This window comes from Orycteropus afer, unplaced genomic scaffold (genome assembly GCF_000298275.1).
Source record: "Orycteropus afer afer isolate SDZICR_OR568_19922 unplaced genomic scaffold, OryAfe1.0 scaffold00070, whole genome shotgun sequence".
NCBI lineage: Eukaryota > Metazoa > Chordata > Mammalia > Tubulidentata > Orycteropodidae > Orycteropus > Orycteropus afer.
The window spans coordinates 6,463,051-6,476,412 of record NW_006921657.1 but is presented as its reverse complement, the minus strand read 5'-3'; the positions used below and the strand labels follow the sequence as shown (position 1 = coordinate 6,476,412).

Below are 13,362 nucleotides of genomic sequence, written 5' to 3'. Positions count from 1 at the left end.
GGGAACTTCCCAGAACATTGTATTGTGCCACGCCCAACAGAAATAACCCAGGTGGGCGACTTTAAAATCAGGATCTCCTCCGTAGCTAATAGCAATTCCCACCTTAGAGTTTACAAAGACTTATGGGTAGAAAAGCCACACTAAGTAATTTACTACACCGCAGCCATGTTCTATTTTTGTTTTCTGAATTACATACCATATAATGAGAGTTTTTATAAAAGTAGAGGAAAGTTGAATAACATAACGCATAGTCATTGAGACCTCCCTTTTCTTTCTTCACAATTAAATTTCTGTTTTCCTTTGGGTATGGAGTGGAGGGAAGTGGGAGGGTAGCCACATGTTTAAAGAGAATTTTTTTTTTTAGTTGTGCTTTAGGTGCAAGTTTATAGAGCAGCGTTTGTTTTACATTCAACATTTTGTGTACATTTGGTTTCACTCAATTGCCATCCCTAACCCTAACCCACTCTCCTCCCCTCCCTTTCCAGTAAACTGCACCCCTCTGCCCTGTGCCCCTCATAGTTATGCACTCCTGTGTGTCCTGCATTTCCTCTGTGCAAATGTTGCCTCTCTGGTGCCCTGTGGTTGATTGCTCCAAGGGATGCATCTCTGTAGAGTATGTGGGTGTGTCACCCTGGGTTGAATGGTCTGCATGTACATTTTGTTTACCATTGGGCTGAGAGCCAGCCCTGGGAGTGAGTTTTATTCTATTGCAGGCCCGAAGTGTATCCCAGGACCATAGTATCGGGGGTCTCACCAGACTCTATTTGACCAATAATTCTGGTCATTATGATGCTTTTGGATTTTGTTCCATGTGTTTAAAGAGAATTTGCAGGAGTTAGAGATAAAAATAAGAATTTGAGTATTCCTGCTTTTACACCCATATTTGCCTGCAAATGATGATTTGGATTTAATTAGTTATTGAACTAAAAATAGGACACATGAAGTAGGTGACTGGAGTGTGGGAACTATTTTTGCTGAAGTCTATACCTAAGCAGTAGAGGCTTGGATATTGCTAGTCCTTCCCTGACTTTCTTCACAAGTTGCTTGGTTCCTCATGTGACATTCTGAGGTTGGATGGCAGACCACAGAACATGCTGCTGCTTTGCAGAGCTGACTTGAACTGTAAGCACTTTGTCATGTCCAGTTCAGGTTGCACAGACTACAAAGCAAGTGTCTCGTGTCCCAGCTAAATGCATTTCTTTGTCGATGATGGTCACATGCTTCCTGAAGACTTCCTGAGTCAAAAAATGACTAACTTTTCTCAGCTAAATAAACTGAGCAAAATAACTCCTGAGCATTGGGATTTTGTATCCAGTGCTATTTTTACCCTATATGTGGGTATTATTTTAGGAAATTTCAGTAATTACCTCCCTCATTCCATCTAATATTAAGCCACATTAAATAACAAAAGGTAACAGTTTTACTTATCAGTAGCTGCTAATGTATGATATTGAGTGAATTGCTTTAGTCTTCCAGGGGCTTAGTTTTCTCACTTGTAGAATAAAAACTTAGCTCCTAGCTAAGATGGGATGAATCTTCAGATATGATGAAACTAAGAAGATGTCCATCTAGCTCAGTGCTCTGGCTTTTTATTTGTTTTGAAAATTTTGTCTCACATATTATCAAAAGATAGGCAGATGGGTGTAAAGGGCCTTTGTTGAACATAATTTATTAAGAGTCAAGTCAAACATCAAGAAATGTTAACCAAGAGTCTATTAGGTGCCAGATACTAATGTGCTAAATGTCAGTTGCGGGTGAGTTGACTCATGATAGCTGTGTGTGTGTCAGTGTAGAACTGGGTTCAGTGTGGTTTTCAGTGACTGATTTCTCTCCTAAGTCCATCACTTGTGTGGCACCTCTGGGTGAAGCTGAATTCCAGCCTTTTGGTTAGCAACTGAGCATGTTAAAGGTTTGCACCACCCAGGGACTCTATTACTATGTGAGGTGCTAGGATTGCATGATGCCCAGGTTGGCCCATGCTCCCAGACTCTTGTTGTTGTATGCCATCATGTTGATTCCTACTCAGAGTGACCCTGTATGACAGGTAGAACTGTTCCATGGAGTTTCCTAGGCTGTAATAGTTTGGATCCCCAGGTCTTTTCTCCTGTGGAGACATTGGTGGGTTCCAATATCTGACTTTTTGGTTAGCAGCCAAACACTTAACCATTGCACCACCAGGGCCCCATGCTTGCAGCCTAGTGGGGAAAACAGGATGACTCTTTTTGTTTGAGCTCTGGCAAAGACGTTTGGCTTTATTGGAGGGGTTAGGCCTAGCTTCAGGAAAACATTTTACTTCATTTAAAAGCATAAGGATTTTTGTTGTAATTTCAGATAAGTAAGAACAAATTGTAGTCTAAGTAGATATTTCAGCTTTTCTCTTTCATACTTGTTAAAACCGCAGATTCACTTTGGAATGTCTAAATGTGTCTTTTTGGTCTTCTAATGTATTACATTATTGTTGTTGTCATCTGGTTCATTCTAGTCAATTCCAACTCATGGTGACCCTGTGTGTTACAGAGTAGTACTGCTCCATTGGGTTTTCTTGGCTGTAATCTTTTATGGAGGAAAATTGCCAAACCTTTTCTTCCATAGTGCTGTGGGTTAAAACAAAAATCATACTAAACCAATAATAGAAATTGATTGAAGTTTATTTAATATACCACTTGGAAATTGGGGTAACATTTACAACCTAGACAGTCAAAGAAGAAAAATCTTTTACAGATTCTCCAGTTTTACCAGATACTCTAGTTTATCACGAGTAATTGTACAGTGCCATGGAAGCAGGCTTAGAACAGTGTCCACATAATAACTCGTGGATGTGCAACGTTTTCTTGAAGAAAAATTACTGATTCACCTTAAAACATAGCTACTAGTCTGACCTTTGAAGTTTATATTGTGGGTAATTGTTTTAAGAAAAGCATAGTTCCCAGGGTAAAATGTTCTTTACTGATTCACTGGACTATTGTTTGACTTAAAGGTGACTTTAGGAAACCAGTTTTCACAAGGCTCAAGGTTCAGAGATCATCTCAGGTGGTAGCTTGGGTGGGTTACTAGAACTAGAATGAAAAACTCCATTCCTCAGATGGAGTGCAAGCTGTTTGTGCCTCCCATGTGTTGCATAGTTCACTGGAATTGTGAGAAACTCCATAATCTCACATTCTTCAAAGGATTTTGATATTTAAAATCAAAGCTGGTAATTCTGATGCTTCTGAATGGAATAGAATGCCCTGTCTAATCTACACATTGATTAATTAATATGGAAATGATTGTACACAGATGGGGTCTGGGCAAGTGTGCATTTGTCCAGACAGTGTTGAGTTTCTGTTCACTCTTACTTAGTAATGTTTACCCTTTCCCTGAACCAAGATTAGACTTGATCAGCAAAGCCGGTGGCATTCTTCCTTCAGCGTGTGCCCTGCAGCATGTGTCTGAAGACCTTTTTTCTGTCTCTGCAACAGATTATCTTCAAAACTAGGGCGGGAAATGCATGCTGATAGCTCTTCCCAGCTCCCAGCCTCAGATGGCATCTCCTCTTTATTATAGGTAACCTCTGGTGGGACAGAAAGCATATTGATGGCCTGCAAAGCTTATCGGGACCTGGCCTTAGAGAAAGGGATCAAAAATCCAGAAATGTATGTATTTGTGGCTGTTTTTTCCCCCCATCTGAGATTTGTTTGTTTAGGAGTACTGCATATGAAACTGAGCCTGGCTGTCTGGTTTTTTGCCTTGTTCTCTTCCTCTTGAAACTTTCAGTCGTCTTTCCCCCTTGTCTTGCCCCAGCAACAGACTAGGAGAATGGACCAACTGCAAAAACGGCAAGGAGGCCACATCTTCCGACCTCCTCTAACCCTACAATAGGAAGACAGGATTACCAGCAGTAACCCAAGGCCTATTCCTGTGAGGCCAGACATGCTGCCTCCCTCCAGCCCTTTCACCAACTGTTCCTCCCAAAGCACCCACCACCTCTCCTCTGGGTTCGGTAATTCACTGCAGTGGCCACATAGAACTCACGGATTATGGGGTTTATTAGGGAAGCACCAGGCTACAACTCAAGTTCAGGAAGAATACTCAGTCTCTCTCCCAGCCCACCATCCCTCAGCCAACAGTCTCTCACAGTCTCTTTCCCAGCAGTGCTGGTCCCTCGGTGTCTCACTCAGCGATGCGTGTCTCTTTCCGGGGTGCGTGTCTCTTTCAGCAGCACGTCTTCCTCAACCAGCAGTCAGAGAGAGTTCTGCCTCTAGGAGGTCTCCTTTTGAGCCCGGCAGGGTGGTCAAACTAGCCAATCATAGCATCAGAACTCTAAGCACGTAAGAGAGAGTGGGCACCTCCCAGAACATTGTTTTGTGCCACTCCCAACAGAAATACTCCAGGTGGACAACTTCAGCAATCAGAAGCTCCTAAGTTGCTCATAGAAAATCCCACCTTGGAGTTTACAAAGACTTATGGGTAGAAAAGCCACACTAAGTAATTTACTACACTGCACCAACCTTCAACCCATTCTGCAAAATTCTAAATGGACACCAACCAGCTAATTTTAATGATCATTCCCATCCTAGGTTTATAAATGACACATACTTGAAGCAATAATGAAATCCTTTTTCCAAAAGTGACGTGGAGTTGGAGGACTACATTCGCGAAGCCTTTGTTATTCATTATAAATTGCCCAGAGTCTGAGGAAAGCTCTGCCTCTCTTAGGTCTGTGAAAGTTGCTTAGATAGGATACCCCAGGGTGCTCCCTCGGAAGGTTGCAGCCTGAGCACTGACTGACTTCTGGGAAGAAAAATAAAAAATGTTTTCTTGAGTTAGATCCCTATTGCCAACCCATGGACATAATTTTGGTGTTTGGTCACATTTGTGCAGTTTATCTACATCTTGTGGATTATTTAATGTCTTCTTCACAAGTGTCACTGACTGGGAATTTTATGGCACATGGTCTCATGCTATGATTCATATTTAGTCTAAGAGAGTAAAATCAGCTACCAACTTTGTGTATATATAAATTTTTGGTGCTTGGATCCTTACTCAGTAATAGAAATTTTTTCCCTTAAAGGGAACAAGTTGTCAAGTGGAGTAATTGAGGGAAATCTGAAAGCAAATATGACTCGGTCTCTTCTTTTAACACTATTTGGAATACTATTTCCCAAAGTGTAGGGGAAGTGGGGGTTTTAGATCCTCAGAGGATCATGGTCCTTCCGAGTTGAAAGGGAGCTTGGATCTGATGCTGACTGCTGCTTTAACCTCCTTGCCAAGCAGTCTTAACATTTTCTCCTCGAACATGTGTCAGGAAGCTTGCTTCCCATTGAAGGCACCTGTCCTTGGCTACCCAGGCATTCTAAAGCTGTACCTTAGATTGGTCCATATTCTCTGTTCTTTAACTTTCATATGTTGGCCCTTGTTTACCCTTGGGATCCCTTGATCTGGGATTACTTCTGAGTTCTCCCTCCTTTTGCCAAAATGATTCTCCAAATAGTTGGCAGAAGATTTCCATGTAAAATCAGATGACCACATTTTGTTTTTGCTTAAAAAGAAAAAGAAAAAAAAAACACTTTACTCCTGGTGACTTAGATCAGCTGCTAACTGGGTTCTCTCTTAATTCCTCTTTGGGTCTGAATTTCATTGTTGCCTTCTCTGTTGTCTAGGGTGGTCCCCCAAAGTGCTCATGCTGCATTTGACAAAGCAGCCAATTATTTTGGGATGAAGATTGTACGGGTTCCCCTCAACAAAATGATGGAGGTGGATGTGCGGGTGAGTTCCCCAGAAGGGACTGTTGTCTCTCTCGGGCTGTGAGAAGCAGGAAATGCATCTAACTGACTGGCTTTTCCAGTGCCACACTCAACAGATAGGGTCAAAGGGCCTTTGATTGTGGCATCTGGAATATTGAAAACTGTCACTGGCATTAGTGATTGATTGCACCTTCAGTGTTTTCAGGGATTCATAAACTCGAATAGGGATATGATCTGGTCCCTAACCTGGGTCTTTAAAGACCTGGGTTTTGCTTTTGAAACCATCCCTTTCTTTTCTCCATTAGCAAAATGAGCACAGACTGACTTGCCCCCAGACTCTCACTGTGGTTTTGATTGGCCTGGATTAGTGCCGTTTTCTTTATAATAGTAATTCTTTTTATGCCTTGCATTTGTGTAGAAGAACTTTCCAGTTTCCAGTGTGCTATCACAATGACATTTGAGCCTTAACAACAGTGCAGGGAGGTTGCTGAAGCTATCGGTATTATTGCAGTTCACAGATAAGGAAACAGACTGAGTGTAGTTAAATAACTTGTGCACAGTTTCACTGCTGGTACGTGGGCTGGAATGTATATTTGGCCCTTTTGCCTCCCAGCCTGGTTTTCTTTTCACCCCCACAGTGATTATACTGTTCTGATATTGTCCCCTCAAATAATTTTCCTCACATGGACCCATTGGGGTGTGTTTGCATTCTGCTGCAGTGCTGTGGGCTTCTCCCAAGTTGGAGCAGTGAAGGAAGTGGAATGTGAAGGAAGTGGAATGCTAAGCTAGTAGCCCTGATTGCTCTTGGCGGCAGATGAGGATAGCGGTGATGTGGATTCTCATTTCCCCTAAACTTTGAATTCCTAGGCCATGAGAAGAGCCATCTCCCGGAACACTGCCATGCTCGTCTGCTCTACCCCCCAGTTTCCTCATGGAGTGATAGATCCTGTTCCGGAAGTGGCCAAGGTACACAGAGAAAGGGGCTACTTTGGCCACCAGATTGGGATTTTAAAATAGAATCCACTGGTGCTGTGCTTGGCAAATAGAAGCAATTTTGATTTTAGGTTTGACCTCAGGGGTGGTGAGTGGCTTTCAGCAGCCCTGAGGTAGGCCCTGCGGTTCTGTGTAAAGCTTCTGAAAGTCACTAGCTTCTGTTCTTGGGGAGGAATATTATAAGGAAGAGGCCCTTGTTGAAACTGGTTATTCTGAAATCATATTGACATTTAGCTTTGGATCAGGATATATCCACACTTGGGACCCTGCCCATGAGAGGATGGTATTCATAGGCTGCTCACAGCACCTCTTCCCTCTGCATTTACTAAAGCAGGACCCTCCCTTTCCAGAGGTAGCCTCCATCTGAGCGCCACCTACTTCCTACTTGATTTTGCAGTGACTTTGAAGCCATGCACGTTTAAATATAAAACAGATACCATACATTTCAGATGAATTTTGAAGACTTACTGCATTTGAAAGATGAATGTAAAAATGTATGAATTTTTATACATTGATGAATGGGAATGTAAAAATGGTCAGGTTTTCAAAAAAAAAATCATGGGAGACATAGTACAAACTAGCCTTGTATTGATAGCCCACCTTTCTACCTGTGTCTTTGTAAAGTTTTTATGATAATGCTACAAATGGAGTCTTCTGTCGTCTTTGTTTTTTGGAACTAGCTGGCTGTCAAATACAAAATACCTCTTCATGTGGATGCCTGTCTGGGAGGCTTCCTCATCGTCTTCATGGAGAAAGCAGGCTACCCACTGGAGCAGCCATTTGATTTCCGAGTGAAAGGTGTGACCAGCATTTCAGCTGACACTCATAAGGTGAGCCAAGCAGTGTTCATCGAAGTAGCCAGTTGATTATTTTGACCAACAAAAACAACTGGCTAAAGCATTACCTTCCCCTAAAATATGAAATTAAATCATCTAGCCATTTGCTCTCACCAGAGCAGCTGGTTCAGGTGACCAGTACAAGAGGTGGAGGGGATGGGGTACAGTGAAAAGGAACCTACTACCTTTATCTTAACATTGGTTAAGAGACTATCAACATAATGACTGTACTCAACTCATGTAGTGGCCCTAGTAAAAATATTCCCTGCAGCCTTGAGATTATTTGGGTGGAAGGGAGAAGAGGGGTGAGGGTTGACATTGGAATTCCTAATAGAGTATATGTTAGTGTTGGGACTTGCATGCTATGGGGCTCCTGAACCTCGGTGACAGGAGTATGCTGGTGAAAGAGTCTTTTGGGAAAAGAAAAGAAGACTCTATGTGCTCTGGGACTTTCAGCTTGTAATAGTTGAAATGTCTGTGCCTCCTACCCCAGTGGACTGAGAGAAAGTCAAGGTCAGTCAGGAACTCTTGAAACGATAGCCAGAGGTGGAAGAAATAACAACACCCTGGGAATTTGTGCCTTGCTTGGTTGTGTTTTCCTAGCTTGTTGTAAATGAGAGTCAAGTTAAGACCTGTTCATCCAATGCTAAGTGATCAGCAACAAATTTTCATTCATAATCTGTTTTTGCCTTACAGCCCCTGTGCCTTTTTCTGTACCATCTCTGTGTGATTCTGGGAATGAAATTAGTTCCAAGTTAGCATCAGTGAGAGTTCATTAGGAGGGTACTTTTTTTTTTTTTTTTCTTTGGCGAGGAGACCAATGACACAGTTTATTTTAAAACTGGATTAAGTTGCTTTTTGATTCTGAGCACCATAGTGCTCATAAGAAGGAACTGTAAAGGAAGCAAAAAGGATGGGCTTTTGATGATTATAAAGAGCCTGAGTGGCGGAGTGGTTGATCGTTCTGCTGTTAACCCAAAGGCTGGCAGTTGGAGCCCACCAGTGGCTCTGCAGCATAACGATGGGGCTGTCTCCTTCCATAAAGATTATGGCTTTGGAAATCCTATGAGGTCACTAAGTCCTATAGGGTTGCTGTGAGTCAGAATCCATTCTACCACAGTAGGTAAGATGATTATGATTTTAGTTCCACCAAGATTTAATTCCATACTTTCCTGACTTCCAGTGGAAGTTTATCCTTGCTTTCATCTTGGCATGCCATCTTGAGAAATGTTTCAGATAAGGAAAACCACATGCTGGGTGACAAGAGGAAGCAAACCTGCCAACTGGACACAGCATGCTCTCCTCTGGGCCTCAGATTGTTCACCCCTAAGAGAGAAAAATCAAGCCAGCCCTTAAGACCTTTGCACCTTTTAACACTAAGTTTGAATCCATAAAGTGCGTGAAGAACATACTACAGAGAAGCTGATGAGGGACTTGGGAGTTAGGCCACATGCTGAGCATTGTGGAACGAGGTTTGCCATGCAGAACTGCACCCTCTCACCTGTCTGCTTCTTCCCACTCAGTATGGCTATGCTCCCAAAGGCTCCTCAGTGGTGTTATACAGCGACAAGAAGTACAGGAGCTACCAGTTCTTCGTTGCTACAGACTGGCAGGGTGGCATCTATGCTTCCCCCACTGTCGCGGGCTCACGGCCTGGTGGCATTAGTGCAGCCTGCTGGGCCACCTTGATGCACTTCGGTGAGAGTGGCTACGTTGAAGCTACGAAACAGATCATCAGAACTACTCGCTTCCTCAAATCAGAGTATGTGTGGATGACTAGAGTCGGCCTTGTTGTTTGCTCCCCCCCCCATAGTAGGCTCGAGGTGTTGGCCTGCTTAGTCCCTAGCCCAGTACCATCCCTTGAGACTAGGGTTTTAGGGCAGCTGTTTAGGAGTGTGGTGCTAGCCTGGGAGGATGAACTCCCTTCCTCTGCTGTGGAGGGTCTTCAGAGCCACTGAAACCTGGATTGGTTTTATAGCCCATTTCTTTTCTAAGATGTCTGACCTAATGGCAGATCTGGGATGGGGTCTGAGGATTGGGATTTTTAGCAAGTTTCTAGGAGATACTGATGCTGCTGGTCTAAGAATCATACTTAGAGAATTGTTAGGGGGAAAAAAATGGGAATGGGGGCTGAAGAATTAGGGAAGGAAGAGTAATGAAATCTGGGATTAAGCTCAGGCAAGAGTTGGCTGAACAGTGTCTAACATACTACCTGCCTCCTTTCTCTGTGTCACTGGGATTCTGTAGACTTTCAGAATGTTTTGAAGGTGAAGGAAAGGGATCAGGAGCCATGTATCATTTGAAAAAGATCCTCATATGGTTCCAATAAGCCCGTCTGCTGAGAACCACTGTACCATTTGTTGCTTTAGAGAGTACATGTATCACTTTTCAAAACTATAGAGATGGATTATTTTTCCAGATTTTTTTTTTTTTTTAAGTATATCTTTCATGTTCAGATGCTCTTGAGGGCATGTCATGCTGTGGGGGTAGGGCAGAAAGATTAGGACCTAGTGATTCTGATCTGGATGGGCTTTGGGCCTCTAAATATTTGTAATACTCTGCCTGTGATTCTGACACACACCATAAAAACCACTGATCCCAGCCTAGCCTCCTCCTTTTAGAAGACGAGGAAACTAAAGGCCTAAAAGGCTGGATTGGTGTTACAGAGACGTTGAGTGATTAACAATATGAACCAGAGGAAGACATGTGACTGGATTGCCTTCTTTTCCTCCCTGTTTTTTGTTTTAAGGCTAGAAAATATCAAAGGCATCTTTGTTTTGGGGAATCCTCAACTGTCAGTCATTGCTCTAGGCTCCCGTGATTTTGACATCTACCGACTGTCTAACCTGATGACTGCTAAGGGGTGGAACTTGAACCAGTTGCAGTTCCCACCCAGGTAAGCTTGAAGGAGCCTCTTCCCCTTCCTTTGACATTTGAAGAACCTAGTAACCTGAAGGGAGACTTGATCCTAGAGCCAGCCCTTCAGTGGCAGCTGTAGTTATGTCTAGGATTTCTGTCCTAACACCTGACATTATTAGATATAAAGACTAGCTAAGGCCTTTGTATTTTTATAAATAAGCTTTAAACTCTTATAGTGTCCAGGTAAACTTCTGTGCAGCCTCCTGAGACCGGTGGTCAGTCATGAGATTTTTCCTCCATTCCCTTTCTGGCATCTATGTTTGCTAATCCATCTACCCACAGCCATCTGATTGCTCTTATCAAATGCCTCGTTAGCTGAGTAATATTTAGTTCAAAACCCTCCAGCAGGTCTGTAATCATTCACAGCCTGCTAATATCTTCTTTAATATGCTTCTTTAAACTAACCTTCCATGACGCCTTTGAACAAGTAATCCACACTAATAGGTCTAACTCAGTGCCCCATGCACGTACACTGTATCTTTTCACATGTTGGTACCACTGCCAGTCCCTTCTCACAGTTTCTCAATACTCCTTCCTCCATCCAGACTGAGTTAGTTTCCTCTTTGCCTTGAAGTTCAAGAGCCCTGTCCCCAGGATGGTTTGTGTCAGATGAAAGTGTCTAATTAGTAGTCACGTGGTTGAAGAACAAGCAACTGAGTATGTGAGGGAGGACAGAAGCACCTGCTGTGGCTCTTGATCATGCTGAGCAGCCTTGATGCCAACCCCATGCTCGAGAGCCCTGGTTCTCAGGACTGGGAATGGCTGGTTGATTACACTGGTCAGAACTAATGTAAAGAATTACCTCAAGTAGATACACTCCTTGGAGAGAACAATCATGGGAGAAAGAAGGGCTGCTTATGCACAGGGAGACAGCTTAGGGGGCAGGAGTGCATGGAGGGATGGACACTGGGAGGAGGTGACTATGGGGAGGAAGTGGGAGGGGAGCTGTTGCATTGTGGTAAACTGTGGTCAATGACATGAGACAAAGTATATGTGAACCTGCTGTATGGAAAGTGAGTTTGCTCTGTAAATCTTCACCCAAATCACAATTAAAAAAAAAAAAAAGAAAGAATGTAAAGAAGCAATCAGTGGATTCCTGTATTGGGGATCCTCTATTTCAGAACATTTTCTCTTTTTTCCAAGGTTCATCTCTTTCTCTCTCTCTCTCTCTCGTCTTCTCCCACAGTATTCATTTCTGCATCACATTAATACACACCCGGAATCGAGTAGCCATACAATTCCTAAAGGACATCCGGGAATCTGTCACCCAAATCATGAAGAATCCTAAAGCAAAGACTACAGGAATGGTAGGAATGCTTGGGTTTTTCACTTCCCTTAGAAGTTGAGGTGTTGGTGGGGTATTTGAAAGAATCAGATGACCTCGAGTGTGTTCCTGCCTTTGTTTCTTATCCACAGACCTCTTGCCTCTTATGTTCATTGGAGCTGAGGCTCTCTGCCTCACCCATTCCTAGGGTGTCTGGGAGTCCCAAATGAGATGCTTTATATAAAGCAGCTTGTAAACTAGAAAATGTGATACAAAAGCAGGTGGTGGTTCTTTCCATTGGAAAAGAAAATTTTGACACAAAGTCAATCAACATGTTTTCCATGTAATTTTCTACAGCAAATCCCATAGTATAGTTCCCCTGGGCAGAAAGGTGGGCTGGCTAATACCTGTGAAAAAGTTACTATGCCAGCTGACAGAATGATGCCTGGGGTGGGAATGGAGATTATATGGTGGGGGATGGAGGGAGCTGTGTGGAGAGCTAGGAGTGAGGGAAAAGGGGATCAAACCACAGCTTTCTCCTTGCACCCACTGACACTAATAACATGTCCTTGGTTGGATTTGTAGGGTGCCATCTATGGCATGGCCCAGACAACGGTTGACAGGAATCTAGTGGCAGAGTTGTCCTCAGTCTTCTTGAACAGCCTGTACAGCACAGACACTGTGACCCCGGCCAGCCAGATGAATGGCTCCCCCAAACCCCGCTGAGCCTGGACCCCTTTCAGCCCCAAGGGGCTTCTGCCCTTCAGAAGGTTCTTGGGGTATGGAACAGACCACACACAACTTTCATAGAGCACAACGAGACAAGATGACAAGATGGTCCTCAGGATTGCTGTTGTACCTTTTGTCATCCTTTCGTGGTTTTTAATTTGAAGACCTCTGAAGGATTTCATCACATAATGATTTTACCCTTGTTTAAGTGCTACCCTAGGAATTATTTTAACCATGTCCTTCTCTAACTTTTCTGGCTTTTATCTTAATCATTGTGTGGTGGCTCTGACCTGTCCTGATTCCTTAAGGAAGCTGGGGTACAGTTACGAGATAGCAAAAGGGTTTCTCGGCTGCTCAAGCACGTGTTATGGCTGGTAGATAGGAAGCATTTATGTAACATGTTTCCCTGATGGATTTTACATGTACTTGAAGCAGGAGGATTTTCGGCCCTCTTCTTAAGAAGTAGGCTTGCTGTCTCTCTTAGAGTCACTTATTGAAGCCAGTTTTCTTTTTCTAGGACATGACTGACCAGGCCATTGTTGCCCACCTCGCAGGCCTGGAGAGGTAGGGCATGTCTGCTTGGTCTGGTGGTGGGTGGCCCGGTGGCCTGTTGGTCCTCTTCTTTGCTTGCCACCCTCATCTAACACTCATTAGCCACCATCTCGGGAGATTTTTGTTTGAAGTAATGCTCCCATTGCTTTCTTCTTGCTCCCATGGACTAGGAAGAGAGCGTGGCTTCCAGAGACTCCGTGACTTTCTGGACCTGGTGCTGCCTCCTTGAATTGGCAGTGCCTGGAGCAGACCTGCACCTTCTCCTGGGATGGTGATGACCAAAAACCAGACTCTTTCTGTACTTCTCTGAGTATCAGAGTAGGATGAGCACCCAAGGTCAAATACT

General features: G+C 43.5%; 1 protein-coding gene across 1 annotated transcript in view; it reads left to right on the top strand.

Moving 5' to 3' along the window:
* Positions 1 to 12,461, top strand: part of SGPL1 (sphingosine-1-phosphate lyase 1) — a 105,923-nt gene extending 93,462 nt beyond the window's left edge. Inside the window, exons 8-15 of the mRNA XM_042780918.1 lie at positions 3,544 to 3,632; positions 5,640 to 5,745; positions 6,591 to 6,689; positions 7,397 to 7,546; positions 9,076 to 9,314; positions 10,302 to 10,448; positions 11,658 to 11,778; positions 12,321 to 12,461. Of these exons, the coding sequence (XP_042636852.1) occupies positions 3,544 to 3,632; positions 5,640 to 5,745; positions 6,591 to 6,689; positions 7,397 to 7,546; positions 9,076 to 9,314; positions 10,302 to 10,448; positions 11,658 to 11,778; positions 12,321 to 12,461 (1,092 nt within the window). The remainder of the gene's footprint in view (positions 1 to 3,543; positions 3,633 to 5,639; positions 5,746 to 6,590; positions 6,690 to 7,396; positions 7,547 to 9,075; positions 9,315 to 10,301; positions 10,449 to 11,657; positions 11,779 to 12,320) is intronic.
* The last annotated feature ends 901 nt before the right edge of the window (positions 12,462 to 13,362 follow it).